Raw genomic sequence first — 23,758 nt, 5'->3', positions numbered from 1 at the left:
GATGAAACCGAAGAAACAGAAAGAGAGAGGTAAAAAAGTGAGACACTGTCATCTGAAATGAAGCTCAATTCATGTTTGTTAGTTTTTTTTTTCAGGACAGTGAGATTTGAGTTGATTTTTAAACTTCATTTTTCTTAATTATCCAAATTATCTAAATGAGCATGTAACCTGTCAGTATAAACAATTCAAAATTAGAAAAATATCAAAAATAAGATGGAATGCAAATATCCCAAAGACCAATTTCCAAAGATTACTATCAGTTTTTAGTAAGAGGAACGGGCCTTGAAGGACTAATCTGGTGGGAAAACTAGAAAAGGATATCACTCCAGGCAGAAGCAAAGACAGAAAGGCATGAAAGAAAATGACGGTTTCAGGAAATGGCAAGAGGTCTGGTAAGTGGATGGAGATCGAGCCTGGGTCAGATTACATGCTATGCTTGAACCTCATTCTAGTGTTCTTCTTTATTTTTGTCACTGATCTGCCTGACATCATTTGAACCAGTGAAAGTAGGGTGCACCCTACCTATATCTGAGGTACAGAAACTCGAGTCCAGACCTCAGGGACGAAACTATTAGAGCTGGAGTACCAGCTCTAATAGGACCCCATCCTAGAAGATGACAGCCCAAAGACAAACGAGAAGGGGCCTGTCCTCAGGAAATCTGTGAGATCAGATGACACCAAAGAAAAATACATAATAATATATGGTAATTTAATACATGTGGACATTATGGGAATTGAGAAGAAAGGAAGCACTTTGGTGGCTGAAGCAGGCGGTGGAAGTGGGTAAGACTTGCACTAGGGACTTGAAGGAAGGACAGAGCATCTTAACTTAAGATTTCCAGTTTCACAAGACATTGTCTTCATAGGTGACTCCTACCTACGGCTATAATTCCATAAAAAGAAAGCATTTTTTTTCTTGCTGAAATTATAAAAAAAGGATGGACTAATAAACCAATTATGTTGGGATTTGACTATTTAAAAAACAAATAACTAAAGTCTTATATCAAAACAAATTTCAGATAGATAACTTTTCATCTATTTATTTTATAGTTAGATTTAACTATGTTAGATTTAACTCTAATCTTTGGTAACCGTCTTTGTAACCATACTAACAAAGGAAGAGATCAAAAAGGAAAAGACAGAGATACAAAATTTAATTTGTCCACCAAGAGCAAAGGTTAATCAACAAACTGGGAAAACTGTTTACAATGTAATTAGGAAAGATTGATTTTCTTAATATTTAAACAGCTCTTAACTCAGTGAGAAAAAATACATATAAACACTTCAACAGAAAAATGGGTAAAGGATATGAACAAAAAATGCACAAAGGTTTATATATGAGAATTGCTCACTTTGGAATTATAAATTGGATGTCTAAGAATTTTTCTTAGGAACAAATCACACATATATACAAAATTTACTTAGCCCCTCATTGCAGAATAATTGGTAATAGTGAAAAAACCGAAAACAGCTTAGATGACCAATAAAAGGATTATACAAATAAACTATAGGATAAAATCACTGAAGTAGTTCAAATAAATGAGATGCTGAACCACTAAAGACCACACACTGAATGTTGCCAAAAACTGTATAATAACATGGGAAAGTGGTTACAATAAGTAAGGAAAATAAATTAGATAATAACCAAATATAATAGCTTTAATCCCAATTTAATCAGAAAGACAAAGTACAGAAAAAAGACCAGAAGGATCTGCTCTTTAACCAAAACATTAAATGTGATTATTTCCAGATTATACAACCACAGGTGATTTTTTTCTTCTTTATGTTCTTTTTTTTTTTTGAGACGGAGTCTCACTCTGTCTCCCAGGCTGGAGTGCAGTGACACTGCAAGCTCCGCCTCCCGGATTCACACCATTCTCCTGCGTCAGCCTCCCGAGTAGCTGGGACTACAGGCGTCCACCACCACACCCAGCTAATTTTTTTTTGTATTTTTAGTAGAGACGGGTTTTCACCGTGTTAGCCAGGATGGTCTCGATCTCCTGACCTTGTGATCTGCCCACCTCGGCCTCCCAAAGTGCTGGGATTACAGGCATAAGCCACCGTGCCCGGCCCTTCTTTATGTTCTTAATGTTATCTAAATTTTTATGATGAAGACCTATTACTTACAAAATCTTTGCTGTCCTGTGTGGCAAAACTTCCAGAAAGACTGTATGTAATGTCTCTAATGCCTCTTCTCGTTTCTCTCTCAAACCCAAACAGACATTGGCCCCAAAAACTCTCATCAAAGGAAATGCTGACCTCCATGTTACTAAGCCTAACACAGCAGAGGTGACACTGGTAATAACTCCCTTCCCTTCTTGAGACCCCCCTTTCCTCATGGCTTCCCAATGCTATCCTCTGTTTTCTTCCTACCTACTGATCCCTTCTTATCTTTTTTGCTGGTTCCTTCCCCTCAGACTGACCCCTTTAGGTAGGAACACACCACAGCTCAGCCCTCGTCACCTGCCCTCACTCCCTGGGTTACGACATCCAGGCTCAAGGCATTAGATGCCACGCGTATGCTCACAACTCCCAAATCTACACCTCCAACCCAGATATATATTTCCTTCTCCAAACTCCAGACTTGTGGGTCACCTCCACTTGGATGTCTAACAGACAACTCAAACTCAGTAAGCCCAAGTAAGCAAGAGAATTCTTGCTCTTGCCCCCAAAACCTGCCTCACACATAGTTTTTCTCATCTCAGTTGATAGTGACTTCTTCCTTTCATTTGCTCAGATCAAATATCTGTACTCAGTTCCTCTGTCTATCATCCAAGCTGTCAGCCAATCTTACTGGCTCTCCTTCAAAATACATAGAGAATCCAATCTTACCACCTTTGCTGTCCCCATGGCCCCAGCAACTATCACCTTCCCTAGATTAGCACAATAACCTGCCAAGCCATGTCCCACTTCTCCCTTGCCCCAATACAGCTCATTCTCTGTGCAACAGCCAAACCAATTCTTTTCGTACCTATGTCAAATCATGACACTCCTCTGTTCCAAACCCTTCAATGGCTCCCAATTCTCACAGTAAAGCCATAGTCCTTACCAAGGCTTGGCAGGCCTTGTAAGACGTGGCCTCCCCTGCCACTTCTTCTACCCCATGCACGCTGCTGGGTAAGGACGCACATTCCCACTCAGCCTTCGCTCCAGCTCTCCATCCCACTCCACCTGGCATGTGCCTCCTCCCCGCCATGTCTTCCTGGCTAACTCTACCAAGTCCCGGCCTCACTATCCTCCTGCTCACATCTCACTATCTCAATGCAGTGACCCAGCCACCCTCTCAATGCTGCAGCCAGCTCCCACCCTCCACCCCCATGGGCATCCCCAGCCCTCTTTCCCCTGCTCTGCTTTTTCCTCCCTCCATACCACTTACTGTCAACTGCCAAAGGGCTAAAAATCAAAATTCTAACAGGAATTCAGGTAGGCTATGGTGACACAGGAAGGCTCCTCTGACTTTAATGTCTGTCTGGTAAAGGGCGGCGTGATCCTGTGTGAGGGACTGTCCTGAGGGACACAGTAAGGACCTAGTAGGTACAAATCAGTCATCAGAGATGGATGAAAATGAAATCGCCAGCAATTAAGAAATCCCAAGGGCACGACCAAAGCTAAGAAGCGTAAGTTACAGAAGGGTTGATTTGTCCATCAGCATAAGGGTCAGAGCTGCCCAAAGACAAAAAAGGCACCGCAGGAGGGCACAGTCCCCTTCTGCTGTGGGGTTTCAGTGTAGCAGCATGAGCCTCAGCAGGGATGCCACAGAGAGCATCGAGCATCCCTCGGGGGATGGAGGTGGCCTTCATCACTGATGGAGATATCCAAGAATGAGGGAGGAGGTGGGCAGAGGGCCTGTCTATACTTTTTGTCAGGGCTTATAGAAATAGGTGAATGCATACATCTTCCTATCTTCTGCTGTTAATCCTTTTGTTACACACATAAGGGGTCAACTGTTTAGTGTGTATTAAACACATGCCAAGGCCTATATGGACACAGATGCTATTCCTGAAGGTTATGTCCGTCAGACAACAAATACACAGGGCTCAGGAGACATACACAGCTTATGCTCGCCAACATTACGAAACAACGCGGCGTTCCCACGAATAACTGAATGAGGAAACGTGACAGAAACAGGATTGGTGAAGTACCAAACGGCATGCAGAGACAAACGCCGAGAGACATTCTGGGAAACAGCACCCCACGGGGCCAACGGGTGTTTCTAAGAACTCCGCATATTTTAGGCCTTTTGTACGTTAAAACCTAGTTCATGTGGCAGACAGGCTGGAAATGTGGGCTCTCTCCTACATTGCTCTGCTCCCCTCATCACCCTCCTCATTCCCACATCATCTTGTGGCCAGAGAACACGACCATCTGTGGGAGCACACGCACAGCACACCCGCACACACTACCCCCGGGCAAGGACTCCTGCTCATGAAAATCAAACAAAGAAGAACAAGGAAAAAGAGGCAGAGGACGTAGCGTCCCACTCAGAGCACTGCCTGTTAAGCGTTTGTTTCTGAGGCCAGCAGCTAGCTCTAAGATTTATTTTACATGTGCTGTGTTTACATACATCAGTAAATACGGTTTCTATTTCGCTTTGTAACAGCAGCTATAAATTATATGTTGGAAGCGTTTGGCTCCTCTCTTCCCATAAAGGTCTGGCAGGGATTACCGAGGCCCCAACACGGGGAGGCCCAGGATTGGTGGGGAGCACCTTCTTTCATCCATATCCTTAAATTAATTAACTCATCCAATAAGCATCTATTGAGAACAAACTATGTGCCAGGAACCATTAGAGATGCTTCAATAAGCAGCACCGTAAAAAAAGGAACAAAATAAACAAAAATCCCTGGTTTTGTGGAACTTATAATCTAGTGAAATTCATCCACCTCTCTTCAATTTCTACATTCAGAGCTGTCAACCCATCTGGGGTTGGACACAGGAGCAGGTAAATGCGAAGCAAACAGAGCCACTATAAATAACTACAGGAATTATTATGAGTGTGAATTGTTTCTGAAGGCTTACTACGTGCCAGCCACTGTGCTAAGCACTGTAAGTACTAACTCATCTAACAGTCATAAAAATGCTATCAGTAGGTTCTACCACGATTCTGTCACAGATGAGGCAACTGAGGCACCCGGCCATCTGGCCAGGAAATGGAGTGAAGAAACTCAGACGTTCCAGCTCTAGAACCCACACTCCTCGCTCTGCTCTAGAACCGGGCCACTTACAGCAGAGAGAGGGGTTCCAGTCAGTATCACTTCCAGAGGCATCTCTCGGTCCCACAGCCCACCCTTTAGTCAGAACAGCAACGGGAGTATCCAGGCATGGTCCACTGGTGCCTGTCACACGCGTAGCTATGGAATGGGATCTGCGAACAGCACCAGGGAGACTCCATTTTCATCTACTGTAAATGTATTGCTAATGCCGGTTAATCATGTGGAGATAAGTGATCCTACTGCTCAGCCCAATTAAACACACTATTTAAATACACTGTGGCTTCAAACAGATCTGTCTCAACAAGTCATTCTAAATGCTTACTCTGTGAACATTTTACTACTTGTCCTCAGCTCCAATTGTGTTTATTTAGCATTTCATTTGATTAATAAAGCTCTCATGTGATAGGTTCCCCTATAGATAATAATAGCTCAGAAAAAAACAAATACACAGAAAAAGAGAGAAAAGGTGATCTCAGACTGGAAAATAAAATCTCAGGAGGGGGTTAGCATCAAATAAGGAAGAATCACACTACTCAGGCTTTGTGATATTAATCCAGGATAATCTTGGTTTTCAAGATTTTAGTTATGTCTAATACAAAGGAACTTTCACAATTTCCTCTCTCTCTAGCGCGCGCACGCACACACACACACACACACACACACATAAAATCGCTCTCAACAATATACTCGCTTTTCTATTTTGTTTGCTTTTCTTTCAAAGGTGTTTAAATAACAGAAATGTAGCCAATATTTACCAAACGCTTACTATGTTACCACTGTGCTAAGCACATTACATACGTCTCATTCACTCCCCGCTGCTGCAATAACTCTGCCAAGCAGGTATCATTACCATGCTCTCCACCTCACACATAAGGAAACTGAGGCCCTGAGGAAGTAAACCACTTGCTCCCCGTCACTCGGCTGACAGGTAGCAGGCCCGGTGCTTGCTGGTCTCCATAGCTGCACCCATTCCACAGCATTCTACCTCTTCCCTGTGTAGCTGAAAGACTGCACAAGATTTCTGACCAAAGAGAGGATGAAACACACAAGAAGAGGCTTTTCTCACGAAACTGGAAGAGTGACACCTCCTTTCTGGGTGGCAGAAATACAGGATCACACGTCACTTTCAACTGACTCCAAACGCAGAGGCCCGGGGGTTCCTGAGCAGCTCCAGGTGCGCAGCTCGGGCCCAGGAGGCTGCAGCTGAAGGGAGAGCAGCCCTGTAACCTGTTCAGACGCTCTCCGGGGGAGAAAGCTTTCTGAGAACTGAGAAAGCATGGAAAATAAAGTGGGCTTGCTAATAATCTCCCTCCAGGTCCCGCCCTCCACGCCTCCCGGTCAGTGGTGGTTTCCCACCCTTAAGGCTAGAAAACTTGGCTTAATGATGTAAATCTGAAGAAGCCTAGAGAGGAAAGAGAAAGGAAAAGGTCTCTAGCACCTTCACACAACAGGATACATTGGAATGCATTTTCTTCAAATTTCTCATCACAAGACTACAGAAACTGAAACTGAAGTTTTTTCATGTTAAGTGCCTTACCTTTTTGTTTTGTTTTGGTTTTGGTTTTTGGTTTTTTTGAGATGGAGTCTCACTCTGTCGCCCAGGCTGGACTGCAGTGGCGTGATCTCATCTCACCGCAATCTCTGCATCCTGGGTTCAAGCAGTTCTCCTGCCTCAGCCTCCTGAGTAGCTGGGATTACAGGCATGCACCACCACGCCCAGCTAATTTTTGTATTTTTAGTAGACACGAGGTTTCACTATGTTGGCCAGGATGGTCTCCATCTCCTGACCTCGTGATCCACCTGCCTCGGCCTCCCAAAGTGCTGGGATTACAGGCGTGAGCCACTGCACCCAGTCCAAGTGCCTTACCTTTTAAGACCCCACTGGCCGACCATAAAAGGACTGGAAAATGTGGAAATATTTCCACTTGCCAGTCTTCATTACGACCTTCAGAATGACCCATCCAAACTACAGAAACCACGTGCTTCCCTCCAGCATCTGAGATCAAGGTCTGGGTCTCCGCTCTTCCAGGTATATGCAGTACAGGCACTCCACGTTCTAAGAGGACGGAAGCTGCCCATAGAGCAGACAGGAGGAAGCGCAGAGCGTAACCATCAGTGCTGTTGCTATGCCATGCTGTCCTGCTGGATGTGGCCTCCAACTGCCATGGGTGAGCGAGGGTGATGGGAAAGACGACACCACGACAGGTGGGGAAACTGAGTCTCCAGGCTTGCCACACACCCTCATTTCTTCCAGGAGCAATCAGATAGAATACTTCAATTTGAAAACATTATACATCTCAAATGTAATTAAGAAATTCTACTGGCATGAATATGTAATGTACACATTGCTTTACAGATGCCTTTTTTGCCCGACAGGCTGGTGCCGACTTTAATTTGGAAGAAATCCATTTTCATACAAAGGTAACCAAGAGTGACAGGAAATAGGAAGCCTACATCATTTATCTTCTGTGAACTTTAGAAAAAATCAGTTAATTGCTTTTCTAGGAAGCTATTTTATGGAATCACAGCGCTTCATCTTTCTATTCTTTTTCATGGCATAAACGGCGATTTTAAAATGCCCTTCATGAAAATTCTATGATTCATCAATACATCTTAGACTATTTAATTACTTATTTTAACAAATAAAATTCTGATCAACCACAAATGGTTTCTCTGTTCTTATAGATAAATTATCAACCACTACGAAAACATCTAGGATATCACAGTCTACTGACTGATATTCAAATTCAGGTGTCCCTTTCCTTACCACTGACTAAGCTATGGGCACCAGCTCCTGGCTTCCTTTGCTCCCCTGGCTTATCAAATGAATTCTGTTCCCAGCCACTGGAGCCCTCTGCAACAGCAGTTTCAAACTATCACTACTTATTAAATTGCAAACAGCAAACTATAATGTGTAGGTTTTGGAATATACCGCTGGAGCTGTAACTTGTCAAACCACCGACTGCAAAAGGCCCAGGGCGCTCCTGTGTTGTCTCACTGGCTCTGCATGTTAGGTTTTGCACGCCACTGTCCTATTTTTGTGCCCTGGCCCCATCACCTAACATATACATACGTATTTTTAAATTCTACCAAGTGTAGGCTAATATAACTTTTTTTCCAAATCTAAAATGATCATCTTAGTAATGATTTTATATTATTCCATGAGCCAAAGACAGATACACTATGAAGTTAATGATGCTTACGCCTCAGGGTCTCCAAGGCCCAGGGGAGTTGGGGGTGGGGTGGGGTGGGGGTGGTACTGTGTTCACACAGTTACATTTTTTTTGAAATAATGGCAAGGGTGAGATATTTTCTATTCCTTTATTCCTACAGAAGGTCCCCAAGACTACGCAAATTTGAGGTCCCACAAAACTGTATCTGCCTCTCTAGGTTAACTGTCCCCAGTGTTTGGATCTGGAATTACACGTTGAGCACAAAATATTAATTTGTGTGTGCGTGTGAAACAAAAAATAATTCACTTCAGTCCGAAATAAAATTCAGTGTGCCGGGCCCTAGAACATTCTAGAGGGCCTGCTTTGGCCATTCGTTAGTCCCTGGTCTCTCACCTAACTGTAGACACCCTTCCAGGGGGCACTCCCAGGGAGGCTCACTTAATGAGGGGCGGTGTTCAGAATAAAAGAGTCAGCTACAACAACGAAAATATGTTTTTCATTAAACACAAAACTGAGTCGGGAAAAGCCAGCCAAGAGGCAGGTGTTTGAGTTAAGGAATTCTCTTGAGGTCTTTAACTTCCACATCAAATTGCACTGGATTTTTCTGCACTAATTACCTATTATTGAAGACTCAGGAATTATTGCAAATAATTTGCCATAGCAGCAGGTAGGGTGCCAATGTTGTAAGGGAAAGAATGAAGAGTTTATGACGTGTAAAACCAGGCAAAAGGGATTCAGATTTTCCCAATTTTTAAAAATAATACAGAATTGTTTTTCTACTACAAGGGTAATGAAGGTGAGGGAATTTTCCTAGGACTAAAAGGCCAATTTTAAACTTAATTTGGACTGTAAATGAGAGAAACTGCAAATTAAAAGCTATGTGCTGGAGTCTAATTTATTCAGTTAATGTAAATTTCTTGGAGGCAGAGATTACATCTTACAATAAAAAAAAAAAAAAACCCATTCTCATCGCATTGCACCTAGTCATTAATCTGATTTTCTTATGAGGAATGTACCTATACAATGCCAAACAGCTATTTTTGCATGACCCTCCTTGTTTCTATGTCACTTTTACCTAACCCTTCCAACCCCCAAATTCTTCACACTGTGATAAGTCTTGCTCTGTAGCTAACATCCTGAAACACCATAGTCAAGTAATAACCTTGTAGGTCACTTTCTTTGGAAATTTCCCTGAAAAACACCTTCTCTACCTCACTGGAAATTAATGTCTGTACTATTGAGAGGAGATTTTCACACCTGCAGTATCTTTATTTTTAAAAATATTCACATGAATATTTTTGAAATGGTTTGTCACATTAAATTGTTTTACCTCTTTTAAAAAATAAAAATATTTATTCCCTCAAAAGTAAAATCTGGTTGATAAAATTCTTCGGCTTCTATGTGATGATTGTGAATTTTATTTTCTCACTTAATTTTTGTAGAGATGGGGTCTCACTATGTTGCCCAGGCTGGTCTTGAACTCTGGCCTCAAGCAATCCTCCCACCTCAGCCTCCCAAAGTAGTGGGATTACAGGAATGAGCCACTGTGCCTGGCCTGATTGTGGATTTTATTGGAACAGACTATAAACATTGAATAATGTGCCTGCAAAAGAATATTTCTTAATTTTCTCTTGGAATACTGTCAACAAAAATCTCTGAGTTTGAAGGGTAGAAGTAACTTACTACTCGACTGCTAACTGTGAAATTTAGTCATGTTTTTATTGTGGGAGTGAGCCCAGACAAGTGTTATAAGGTTCAAATTACAATATTTCTCCTAATATGCAGTGCTTTTTACTAAAATAAATACTGCACCCCCCTTCACCAATTAAAAAAAAAGAACCCACCCACCAATTTTTAACTTTGTTCTACAGACAACACCTCTTATCTCTTCTCTATCAAAGAAAGATTGGCCTTTTGGAAATATTCAGGACAAAATGTTAGGAAGAGGGCAGGCTCGCTAGTTCAATGTCACTGCATATAGGGGAAATGGAACACTTCCCATAGAAAAGCTCTGATTTCTCTCAGCACGAGTCTCTGTCTGAGGCATCCCCTGCTCTCTCTGCTAACCAGACACCGTACACAGCATGTTCTTTCCAATCTGAGTCCTCAAAGGGCATCCTGAAAGTGTCCAGGTTATTAATGACATACCCAAAAGCCTCATAAAAACTGCACAGTTATCTGCTTAAGGCTTTACTGGCAATCAAAAATTCATCTTTTTTGTTTTAACTAGAGTTTTATGAACTCACTGAATTCCAAAATAAACAAACATGTAAATTATTACCTAATAAATCTGAAGTTTCTCTGGTAGATAAAAACCATTTTAACAAGAAGTCAATTGAGACTAAAATAATGCAGGGATTCCTGATGGCTGTAAAAGTCAGTCACCACTGCTTAAGGATACACCAGAATTTATTTGCTGCTACCAGTCATTTGATGATGATGAATCAAACAGCCTGATGAATTCGGTTTTGTAAGGTGTTATGTATGTGTGTTTCCTACAAACTTTTAAAAACATAAATGCCTCTAGAAATTACATTTTGCTTCCATTAATTCCAAGTGAACATTTTCTAGAATCTATCATAAAAGTGTAATTAAAAAAAAGTTACGGTATACATGTCACTTAATTTTCTCTGCAAAACCAGTGTAAACATCTCATAGATTAAAAAAGAGGTCTCCTCTAAGGGTGATATGTTGATCTCCCTATCAGTCCATGGTGATCTGAGATGATAGTTCAGAAATGTTTAAGCTTAGTCTTGTCAAAAACGCAACAACAAATGTCAAATCATTGATTTCATTTGGTTATTAAGATACAAAGAATATTCTGGCCACAATGTTACTCAGTCTTTAAAGAATATGTTAAAAAGAAAAAACTGAACAGTTCCTAAGTATAATGTTCTAGAACTCACATTTAATTTTAGTTAGTATACCATATCACAGCGAAAAATATGTATGCATGGTCATATTTTTTTCTTCATGTACTCTTCACAACCATCATCAATTTGGAATATGGTCTGACACAGGACAGGATTTCTAAAATATTTGAATAATTCACCATATTCAAAGTTGAATAATTTAAACAATTAATTTAAAAACTATTATGAGGTTTACTTGGTAAAGTTTGTGTTAAAATATTTCAAAACACAAAAATGTTAAAAGAGTTCTGGAACTCTTTCACATAAAAATTTACCTATTTAGATACTGAAATTATAGCCTGTAAGTGCTTTTCTTATTTCTGAAATCACTTATTCACTTATTTCTTAATTTTATTCATACCTCAGTGAACACTAGCTGTTCAGAAGAAAATCCTCAAACCATACTGAAGGGGACATTCCTTCCCTAACTAATACATACACACACAACTGCATTTGCTGGAACTCTAAAAATTTCATTTATAATAAATTTGAGATTTTTAAGACATCATTATGTAAGTCTGCCTCCCCTTTTAATGACGGCTACAAATCCTACCACATGAAGTCAACCCCATCACTGAAAAACAAGAAACACGGAAACTGAATTCACAAGGGTCAAGTTGCCACTTGTAACTACGCAGTTGCATGTGAACAGTGCCGATAAAGACTCACCTCCACCTGCTTGGGGATGCTGAACTTGGAGAGCTTGGCCTTGGCTCTGGCTGGCTCCGGCTTGCTGGCGGGGACTCCTCTGTACGATGTGCAGTGCACGCTGGTCTCCGAAGGCGACTTCAGCTTAGGAGACTCATCAGGGGCCTGATCTTGGCCGTCCATCGGCCGCACGTACGCGGTCGGTTTCTGCTGGACCAGGCTGGGTTTTGAAGCTAGGGATGGAGGAAAGTTCTGAACACAGTGTCCGCTGCTGCTGTGCTTGGCCGCCATGGCAGGTGGTCTCTCCTGGGTCTGAAGGCCCACCTCCACATTGCATACTTGTTTGGCCCGTGGCTGCTGTCTGCCAACACCATCTCCAAGCAAGGTCCTGAGAGAGCCCTGTTGTGCTGAGTTGGAAGAAGAAGAAGAGGAAGATAAGGATGAGGGGCTCGATACACGGGGATTTTATTTTTTTATTAAGGTTCTCTGGGTTTTAGCAGATTTGTGCAAATTAAGCAAGCTGTGCCTGTGCTTACTTGCTCTCTGTTGGCCGTCGGAGGGTGGGTGCCCAGCCTTCTGCCAGCCCATAGTGCCTCTCTTAGTCTGCTGCACGGGGACAGCTGCTGGTGTGGAAGTTGTAGTGCTACCGATAGATGAGGGCTGGGTCTGGGCTCTTGAATCTGCAACAAAATGTTCATCGATCTTGTTCACAGGAGTCTGAGGAACCCCAGGTTTGGGAACTCCGACGAGATGACTCTGATTGGATCTATCAGTTAAAAAGTCTTTCATTTCATCATAATTGCCTAAAGTGTTCTGGATCCGGTTGGACAGTTCATCCCCCTTGTTAGTCTGGAGAAAGAAAAACATATCCACGCTATTGTTAGAGACAACAGAAACACGGGAGATAATGGACAGGTGCCCTTATCAATCACAGAGTCAGGGTTGTCACATGCGGAATGAGATCTGAGAGATGAGATCGAAATCCTCATCGTTTCTGAAGGTGTCTGTCAGCACTTGGGGATGCAACAGGATAGGAAGCCTGTAATGGCCTCGGGGTGCATAAAAAGGCATCTATCCGGCCAGGCACAGTGGCTCATGCCTGGAATCCCAGCACTTTGGGAGGCCAAGGTGGGCAGAATACCTGAGGTCAGGAGTTTGAGACCTGCCTGACCAGCACGGCGAAACCCCGTCTCTACTAAAAATACAAAAATTAGCAGGGTGTGGTGTCGGGCTCCTGTAGTCCCAGCTACTCGGGAGACTGAGGCAGGAGAATCACTTGAACCCGGAGGCAGAGGTTGCAGTGAGCCGAGATCGCGCCACTGCACTCCAGCCCGGGCGACAGAAGGAGACTCCATCTCAAAAAATAAAAAGGAACAGGTGGATCGATCCTTGGTCTTGCGTGTGTTGCAGCTAAAACAGATTACCTGGAAATCAGGAAAATTAACTATTACAACTTTAAAAAATGACCTGGATTAAGTCTTTCTATGATTGGATTGTCCTGTAATTGTAGTCCCATTAGAAGTTTTACTTGAAAATTCAGATTTGGCTCAGGATTAGTCTAAATATCATTCTTGCCAGAAATCCAGAGTGACAGGCAAGAGATGTCAATGTGAAGCTTAAAGGAACAGGGGCTAAACGTGCAGGAAGCCGGAATAACCCAGAGCTCCACACAGCCTAAGGTATTTGTGAAATCTGGGATGACATTTCATTTTGGAAGCAAGGTTATATTTCTGGCCTTTGGTAAAAATGAGAAATAATCTTAAGACTTTCTTTCTCATTAGCCCTAACAGGTACTCTAATCCTAGCGTGATCCATGTACGACAAATATGTAACACAACCTCCTTCTAATAGTGTTTGTTTTCCTACATCTGAGAAAACATAACAAATGGGATTGACCTTGATATGTTAATGCAGAGATGAAGTCTGTATTATTAATAAAAATCACAGCAAGCAGGTGTCAATAGTAAACAAAAGTTGCATGTTATTGAGGGAGTAGCCAGTAAAGCCATGTGAACCACACACCTCAATTTCTGGGGGAAGACCCTGCACTTGGTGGCTGAGCTGTCTTCCCCGGGCTGAACAGACAGAAGATGCAGTGAAGTGTGGTCAGACAATTCTTTTAGTCAAGGCCACCTTCACAGGGAGTGAGAGAAACAAGTGAAAGGTAGAGATGAACAACTGAAAACCATCTACCTTGTAGGGCTCACTGAAGAGAGAGTAACTAGAATTAAACGTGCCGTCATCCTGTTGAGTTTCTTGATTTCTTCTTTCTCGTTCTTTCCTCCGTAATGCATTTCTATCTGGCTCATAGACACTGCATCAGGAGAAAGAAGACAGAACAACCACACACACAAATTAAACTGTAAAGCCCAACGTAACACTCATGTGAGCGCAGAAGTCTGGTTCGTGGACAAATGGTGATGATAACAAGAACACGGACAAGACAAAAGCCAGAGTAATCAGGCAGCGTGCTGGGGTGTCTAACAATTACATGCATCGGGGGAAAAAGAATCCTCAGGACCAGTTCCAACCAGTACTAGGTTTCTCTTCCTAGTGTGTGAAAGAGGAACTATCTAAGCAACTTTGACAGGAGAAGACTGAACGTAATCTTAAGGCAGACGGTAATTACAGTGATGTGTAAATAGAAATTATGAGCATATTTTCTCTATGACAGAGCTTCTGAGTGTTATACGGGAATGCTCCTGTTCTTTTTCTTTCTTTCTTTTTGCATGGCTGTTTCTGTAGTGATTCTTTCATTAACTAGCTCCCTAAAGAGCTGTTAAAACTCCATGCTGCAGTGGTTTTCACAGTTATGAGTCTTCTTCTGATCTCTGTTAATCAGTCAAGTCGTCAAACGACTACTGAATCAATTCTTCCTTCTGATATATTTGACACTATCGCTCCTCCTAACTATGAAAAATGTGCCAGCAGGAAGGGGTGCAGGCAACGAGGGGAGAGAACGGAAATTGAATTATGTTGTGTCATCAAGGAACTTGGCCTTTTGTTGAAGAAAATTAATATCTATTCTCTCAAAATACAATTATGAAGTGGCCAGGCACCAGACAACTGGAAGAAATGAGGAAGAAATAAAGTGTTCCTTCCCCCTAATAAGGAGAAAACAAGGGGGCTAATTCAACTAGTGATGAGGAAGTGACCTGTTTACTGAAGGAAGGAAATGCACTTGTTTTTCTGGCTCCCTGGATAAAGAAATCTGGCCTCCATGTAGACAACAGAACCAACGCTACCCAACGAAAAGAGCTTACAGATCCCTTAAGATGAGCTCTGTCCTCGTTTCCCAGCAGAAGCAGGTGGGTTCAGTGACCTGGCCATCATTCTGCTTCCAGCTCCCACTTGGTCAGGTGGGCAGACGCTGAGCTGGGAGTCGGGACCCTCACCTGCAAAATGTGGTTCTCCCCAAATCAGCGACAGGGGGATGGAAAAGGCACTCGGTCTCTTTACGCCTTAGTGACTTCATTATAAAGCAGGGGTGTTTCATGGCACTGTTATAAGGCTTAAATGTGAAGGTAATCTATAAAATGGCTTTGGAGTAGCTTTAGATGCCACAGAATCCAACATATTGCTAATAAAATATTGCTAATAATAAAAGGATCGGTGGCTTCAAAGGAACTTATAAAAATTGTGATTTTTAAAAGCTAAGTAATTATCTTTAGTAAAACAGAGAGTATTTGTATCATGTAGCTGTAGGGGACACACAAATTATTGTGAAATAAATATTGCTTATCCTAACTCTGCCCGCGTGGCTGGGGTGCACTTTAAATTTGCTGTGTGAGGGGTGATGCGATGCTAAACACGCTTCTGGCAAAGCTGCTGCAGCACCTAAGGCATTTAATTTAAATTTAAGATTAGGGAATGTAACGATATCCAGAACATGGAGCCTATTAGCATTTTAATTCATCCTTAGTATATTACCCACAGTTATTAGATTTGGGAGTCCAACCAGTGACCTTCATATAACGGGGACTGCAGCCTCTGGAATCTTCTACCAACTGGGAGGCTCACAGCTCTAACATCATGATCACTGATCACTAAGAACTCTCTGGGGTCGCTGTGGTGACTGACAGCGACCAGCCTAAGGAAGGTGGGAGATGGGAAAGACACTCTTATTCACAGAACCAGACTTCCAGTTCCCAGCAGAGGGTATGAAGGTCCTGCCCTGCTTGTGGACATCTGTAATATGAAACCCCGGCTTTCACGAACATTCCATGGATTTCAAATGGAGACTGCTCTGAGAACATATGACCCACACTGTGGATGGATATGAAGTAGTCTTTAATCAACAGGAGAATTCTAGTTTCATTATGAACTTCTAGCTTTTGGAACAATATTGACACCTGCAGTTAAAAAACAAAAAGCGGCCAGGCGCAGTGGCTCACGCCTGTAATCCCAGCGCTTTGGGAGGCTGAGGCGGGCGGATCACGAGATCAGGAGATCGAGACCATCCTGACTAACACAGTGAAACCCCGTCTCTACTAAAAATACAAAAAATTAGCTGGGCGTGGTGGCGGGTGCCTGTAGTCCCAGCTACTCGGGAGGCTGAGGCAGGAGAATGGCGTGAACCTGGGAGGCGGAGCTTGCAGTGAGCCAAGATCTCGCCACCGCACTCCAGCCTGGGCGACAGAGCGAGACTCCGTCTCAAAAGAAAAAAAAAAAAGGCTTGCACAGCATGCATCACAACTCTTCCCTCTTCCCATACACACAGGGACTCCCACACCCATGCTTGTTGCCCTCAGTCAGGTCAACTCAACCAGACACACAAGACCAGTGTGATGCACAGAGTGGCCTTATGTAAGATGGAGCAGGCAGGTGGTCATTGAGAATGATTTTGGGGCTTCTCAGAAAGCCCCCATGCCCAAAGTAATACCTCCTGCATCTGCTGGCTGATGACTGAAATTCCACAACTAGAGAGTCATTCCTCTGGTTTAAGATGTCTTCACCCCTGCAAGAAATATAAACAGCACAAGAAGGGGAAGCACTTTAAACCTGATTAGCCTTGAGGAGCTTAGCATGCACGAGTCTGTCCGCATATTTTCCAGAGGCCAAGGGGAAGGGATCCAGAATCCCAGAGGGGGCAGAACGGGAGGCAAGATGAACAAAGGAAGGGACCACAGCAGATGCAGCCCTGAAAACAGATTCATACACTCCACTTATTTTTCAGTGTGGCTTAAATGTTTAAGACAAAGGCAATAGGATAAAAACCAAAATGAATCAGGCAGATATCGGACCCAATACATTTCCAGGGTCTGGGAGTTGTGAGTCATGTCCTACTCTGAAGAAGTTGGAGGTGAGAGAAAAGAGGCTCCTCTTTAAACCTGCCTCATCCCCCAACCCCTTTAAGCTGAAAGATACCCCCAAAGCACTCCGAGATGCTTTCTAAAGCATCCAGATTGCTAGATAAAATCCACTAATGAGGTTCTACCCACATAACCAGCCTACAGCTCCTAAGACCAAGAAGGAGTGGACACCCTCAGGACCACTTACTCATAATCTATGAATGGAAATCCACTAGCCGTCTTTTCAGGGGCCGGCCATCCTGCTTGTGCCATGCTTCCACACCCTAAGGTGAAGCCAGGATGACCCAAAATGGCAACGTCCCCACTTCTTCAAAGGAGAGGAAAGGAAACTTGAAAAGGCAAGGTCTTCCCTTTGGTTTCTCTCCTCCTTCCTTGGTGGGCGGCTCTGTAGCCTCTACTAAGCTGCTTCTTAAAACTAACCCACCCATTCCTTAACTAGAACCACAAGCCCCCCCACCACATGTCATTTCATGGCTAGGGAGCTAAAATGTCACTTGCTTAAAGCGGCTGTCACTGTAAGAGAAAGGCTGGGCTTCTCACCCCCTGTATCTCCCTAAGTGTCTGAACTCTCACCTTTCCACCAATACTAAATGTTTTGACTCATAAAGACAGTAGCTTCTCGACAGTGAGCCCCCGTTCCACTAATTACAAGTGAAAATCGTGCTGGTGCTCACCAGCCTGCAGAGTGCCTCTCTCTTCATCTCTTGCCATGAAAGCTTAGCCCTCTTCATCCCTCTGCCATTTGAGCAATGTGAAGATCATGCTTTAAAAGCAAAGAAAGCTTTCCCCTGACAAGCTGAAAGTCAGGTCAGCTTCCCCTGGGATGGCTGACTTAGGTCTAAGAGAATTCCGATTCCCGGCATGCCGACATATACATTAAACTCAAAATATGCCACACGTTATGAGTTATGTTTCTTTGTTACCAGCAGATGGTAAAAACTTCTATCATCTGTAAAGTTGTTCCTATTTCCATAAAAATTATAAAAATCACATTCCTCAAATGTATGTCACCAAATGTATTTATTTATTTTGCATGAAATTGGAGGTAGCCAACTGCTTCAATATTATTATTTGTTGCAGATGTATAACATTCCCAGAAAAATGAAACTTTTTAATCAACTCCTTTTAAAGGGCCTATTTAGGCCGGGCACGGTGGCTCAAGTCTGTAATCCCAGCACTTCGGGAGGCCGAGACGGGTGGATCACGAGGTCAGGAGATCGAGGCCATCCTGGCTAACATGGTGAAACCCCATCTCTACTAAAAAACACAAAAAACTAGCCAGGCATGGTGGTGGGCGCCTGTAGTTCCAGCTACTCGGGAGGCTGAGGCAGGAGAATGGCGTGAACCCGGGAGGCGGAGCTTGCAGTGAGCCGAGATCACGCCACTGCACTCCAGCCTGGGCAACAGAGCGAGACTCCGTCTCAAAAAAAAAAGGCCTATTTATTTTTTTAGAATTTTTTTTTAAATAGCAAATAAAAATGTAGTAAAAAACATTTTTGATCATTTCTCACTTATTTGTTTTAAATCTATAAATTGAGGTATCTTGTAGAGCTCCAGCCAAGGCCAATGATGGTGGTTAAGTAGAAATAGATGTCTAAACATGAAACTGTCATCATTTCCAAAATTCATCTATTCTTGATCCTATGGTAACAGCATGAAACTAAGTAAAAGTAACATCTATGAGCCTGATGGCTTCTCTCTTCCACTGAGCTCAAAACATTTCACCTATATGTCCCTTAATTATCCTCACAATGCCCATTGGAGAAAGACAGTGATGGTGAATATTATGACTGGGTTAACTTTTATAAAGATCAAGAAACTTAGGATAAGAGTTTGATCATCAAAACAATGTCATAAAGAGACACTGTGTAGAAGGAACAGCAATGTCCAAAGTACCTTACTCAGCTCTGCCCAGAGAACAGGAGCTACCCTGGAGCCAACAAGTGGTGGCGCCTCCTAAACCCTGATGTCTACAAGCCCAGTAGTGAAAACTAGTTAACATGAGCCCCACAGAGGCAAAACAGCAATAAATGAAGTAAGGCAAGCTATTTCCCAGTCAGACAGAGAGAACCATAGGAGAATTCTGGAATAAAGTCTCAGCTGTTACAATTGTTTACAGCCCCCAATTGACAAAAGACAGAAATCAGTCTCTTTCCACAGCACACACACAAAGCAGACCCATGTAACCTAGAACTGTGGAATGGAAGATAGAGGAGTGAATAAAAAAAAATTTTAAATGATAGATTCTAAAGTTGCCCAGCGAGGGCTACTGATGTCACTACTTTTATCAAATGCTACCCATTCATTAGCCTGCTCCAATCTCTCCCTAGGCTGCCCTACTGGTGAGAAAGGTGCTGGAGCCAGGACAGCCTGCCCTCTGGCTGAGCCACAGGTTGATTCAGCAGACCCAGCCAGCCAGGAGGGACAACCTCCTCCCCACCGCACACATCCACATGCAGCCTGATGAAATCTGATGAAATGCAGTTTGTTTTGGAGCACTTGCTCCAAGCAAACTGCATTTCCCATGGAGGAGACTTTTAGGCAAGGGTAGATGAAGCCAATTGTATCCCTCGACTAGAATCATCAAAATGTTTTATTCTTATTTTTTAAAAATTATCCAAACTACCGATGTATCTCCAGGGTTGTGGGGGTCTAAGAAATAAATGAATTCAAGGAGAAGAGAATGAACCACCTCTCCCCTATCTTTTGGAAAAAGTTATCATGTTTTGCATGTTTTTAAAATACTGTCCTTTTCAAGTAACAAAAACACAATTCACTTTCACCCAAAAGCATTTTCTGAATGCCACTGTGTCAGATACTGGGGAGACAGGGCTGTGATTGAGCCATCCTGCTGATGAGAAGACAACAGTCTGGGGCAAGGAGAATGGGGAGAAGGAGGAAGGGGACCCCTTCACAAGCAAACAATGTGAGTAGCCTGTGGTCAGGGCACGGGCAGGGGTAGCACAGGGAATCAGCATTGTTTCCTTCAGGAGACCAGCTTTGAGCTGGGTCTTGAGAAAAGGGCAGGTTAAGGACAAGGAAAGGAAGAAGGGCTTAAAGGTACAAAATACATGGATTACTAGTAAGTGGTCTTTGGGAGGATAACATAACAGAGGCTGTTATGTTATCCTCTCCATACCACCTTACTTCCTTTTTTTTCTTTTAGACGGAGTCTCACTCTGTTGCCCATGCTGGAGTGCAGTGGGGCGATCTCATCTCACTGCAACTTCCACTTCCCAGGTTCAAGTGATTCTTCTGCCTCAGCCTCCCGAGTAGCTGGGACTACAGGCGCATGCCACCACACCAGCTAATTTTTTTTTTTTTTTTTGTATATTTAGTAGAGATGGGGTTTCAGCATGTTAGCCAGGATGGTCTCCATCTCCTGACCTCGTGATCCGCCCGCCCCGGCCACCCAAATTGCTGGAATTACAGGTGTGAGCCACCGTGCCCGGCCCACCTTAGTTCTTTAACAAGGTGGAATTCCTCATTTAAAGTTTCATTTATGTGGTTTACCCACCGCTAACTTATCACTGCTACCTCACTCTAAATAGTTTCGTCTGATCCCTTCCTAAGAGCACGTTTGGTTTGGAGCAAATGCATGAAGGGTGGATTCAGAGGAAACAGAAACACTCTCCCCCTTTTCACAGTTTGCATCAGGCTGCCTCTAAGCAGCCTGGCCACAGAGAAGACAATCTTTTCAGATACTTTGAGACCTGACGATATGGTAGCATGCTCCCTGGGCATGGACTTGGAGTCATGAGGGTGAGCAGGAAGAAGAAAAGGCGTAAGGAGGAGAGAAGACCATTCCCCAGAAACTCTCCTGCTCCCCAGAGCAGCAGCATAAGCACCGTGTATAATTAAGGAAATTTAATCAAACACTCCAAAATTATAACAATTGTTTTAAATTTAACGAGTCAAACTCATTAACATCTCTTGTTATTTATAACACAAATGACAAAAATCAGAAATTGTTTTTTAAATTAGAGTAAAGCAAGGTTGCTGAAGTGTACTTGCAAATTCCCTTCTTAATCTATAGACGTAGCTGGTGGACTGAAAGGCAGAGAGGGAGCATGGGACAGAGTCAACTCAGACAGAGGAGGTGAGGCTGAAGGTAGAACGTGGTAAAAAGGCAAGAATCTCCCAACTGGAGTCTTTGAAGCCCTGAGTTGTTGTGGTTGTGATGATACAGGTGCAATGGTGGTGACAGTGGTGGTGGTGGTGATAGCGGCAGCAGAAGTCCTGGTAGTAGTGATGATGGTGGTGATGGTGATGATGGTTATGGTGGTGGTGGTGGCAGTGGTGGTGATGGTGATGGTGGTGGTGGTGGTGATGGTGATGGTGGTTGTGGTAGCACTGGTGACAGTAGTGGTGAAGGTATTGGTGGTAGTGGCCGTGGTAGCAGTGGTAGTGGTGATGATAGTGATGATTGTGATAATGGTGGTGATGGTGGTGGTAGTGGTAGTGATGGTGGTGGTAGCAATGGTGATAGTGATGGTGGTGGTGATAGTTGTGGTGACGCTGATGATGACTGTGGTTGTGATGATAATGGTGACAGTAGTGGTGGTGATGATGGTAGTGGTGGTGATGGCAGTGGTAGCGGTGGTGGTGGTGGCCGTGGTAGCGGTCATGATGATGGTGACAGTAATGGTGGTGAACATGTTAGTGGCAGTGATAGTGATGGTGGTGGTAGTAGTGATGGTGATGGTGGTGGTTGTGATAGTGGTAGTGATGGTGGCGGTGGTAGTGGTGGCCATGGAGATGATGGTGGTGGTTGTGTTGATAATGGTGATGGTAGTGATGCTGATGGTGGTGGTGGTGATGGTGGTGGTAATGGTATTGGTGATGAAGGTGGTGATGGTGCTGGTGGTACTGATGGTGATGGTGGTGACTGTTATGATAATGGTGATGGTAGTGATGCTGATGGTGGTGATGGTGGTAGTGGTGATAATGGTAATGATGGTAGTGGTTGTGATGATAATGGTGGTGACATTAGTGATGGTGGTGATGACGACAATGCTGGTGGTGGTGGTAATGGTATTGGTGGTGGTGAAAGTGGTGGTGAAGGTGCTAGTGGTTAAAAATCTGTTGAAGAGTAAGAAATAGTCAACAGTGCATATAACAAATTTTTAAATCCTAAAGAATATGATTATGCCCCTGCTCACTTATACTGGATTTTTCTTATGAGCCAAGTAATTTCAGTTCCCATGAATGTTCTGTCTACCTTCCCCCAACAGCACTATAACATTGGGTCACCAACACTCCCTCCACCCACTGTGCATTACTTCTACCATGGACTCCTCAAAAATATCGGTTCCCTTTTACTTGTTTGTCTCTGACCACAAGCAAGTAAAGGTTTTCTCAATCTTAATTCAATCTTGAAAATATTTTCTGGGAGCATTTCTAGATCTTTACTTTAGCTGTGCTGACCTGTTCTACCAGAACAGGAATGATACTGAGGGTGGTCTGTGCCATAACCACTTCTGTACTATATCTTTTGAGAAACTATGACATTAAAGGGAGTCACAAAGTCACAAACAACCATAGACACGTTTAACCCACAGTCGTCATCCCAAATAATTTTCTGGATCTATGTCATCCTCCCAGGTCCATCTGGCCCACGTTAAATGTTGCTCGTTAACAACTACTCTGCATGGACTTTACATGAATTGCTGCATTTAAAACCTCAAGAGGCATTCTCCCTGTTTACAGTGAAGAAACAAGAGGCTCTTCACTGTCCAAGTCCCATAGCCAGTAAGCGACATCACTTAGATGTGAGGCCAGGCAGTCTGGCACCAGACACCAAATTCTTAGACTCTGCTCCACTGCCTCCCTGGGGAACTGCTTACTGACAAGCTTTGACAAATGGTACCTTCATCCTTTGTTAGTAAATGCTAGGCAAAAGGGTGTTAATTTACGGATCATGACTGTTTCAGTTCATTCTTCCAAGATCTGCTAAGCCTCCTTGGTTGATATATATAGGTTAATTTTAAGAATTCTTCTAAAACCTATAAAATATAACTGGAATACGCAATTCAAATGACACAGCACTAGCAGTGAACTAATACCCTAGTCCCTATATTTTTTCAAACAGACGATTTCAGAAGCTGTAAGGTAAACCGACTCCCACATTCTACCAGTTTTTCAGTGTGAATTCTGCATACTGAATTCCTTAAGAGATACAGAATGCCACAGTGAGTTCATTTTATGAGAGAGCTAGCACAGTCGAGTCGCTGCAAACTGGTACTGGACACTCATCAGTTTTTCACTGATCATTCACTGAGTCCCAGCTCCATTTCTAGTTCAGCAGAACGATGACTGTTTCAAATCTCTCTCGTAAATACACTCCAGTGGGTTTTAGAGAGATGACAGATAAATGACAGCTTTGCATTTCCAAGGGTTAAATGCTTTTCCTGAGGGATCCTAAGTCTTGGTGCCATGAGAACAAGTGTCAGGTTCTAATGGAATTGTTCCATGATAAATAAACTGCCAGGCTGTATGAC

The 23,758-nt window shown here is 43.1% G+C and overlaps 1 protein-coding gene across 7 annotated transcripts in view; it reads right to left on the bottom strand.

Moving 5' to 3' along the window:
• Positions 1–23,758, bottom strand: part of LOC105490094 (ALF transcription elongation factor 3) — a 620,895-nt gene that overhangs the window by 472,662 nt on the left and 124,475 nt on the right. For 4 of the 7 annotated variants that reach the window (XM_071077266.1, XM_071077269.1, XM_071077264.1 and 1 more), the window contains 4 exons: positions 16,829–16,903; positions 14,140–14,260; positions 12,483–12,795; positions 11,968–12,353 (listed from right to left, as the gene is read on the bottom strand). In XM_071077266.1, the coding sequence (XP_070933367.1) occupies positions 11,968–12,353; positions 12,483–12,795; positions 14,140–14,260; positions 16,829–16,903 (895 nt within the window). The remainder of the gene's footprint in view (positions 1–11,967; positions 12,354–12,482; positions 12,796–14,139; positions 14,261–16,828; positions 16,904–23,758) is intronic. The other 3 variants (XM_071077265.1, XM_071077267.1, XM_071077268.1) reach the window with 1 other exon arrangement.

This window comes from Macaca nemestrina, chromosome 13 (assembly GCF_043159975.1).
Source record: "Macaca nemestrina isolate mMacNem1 chromosome 13, mMacNem.hap1, whole genome shotgun sequence".
NCBI classification, from domain to species: Eukaryota; Metazoa; Chordata; class Mammalia; order Primates; family Cercopithecidae; genus Macaca; species Macaca nemestrina.
This window is presented reverse-complemented; position numbering and strand designations above follow the sequence as displayed.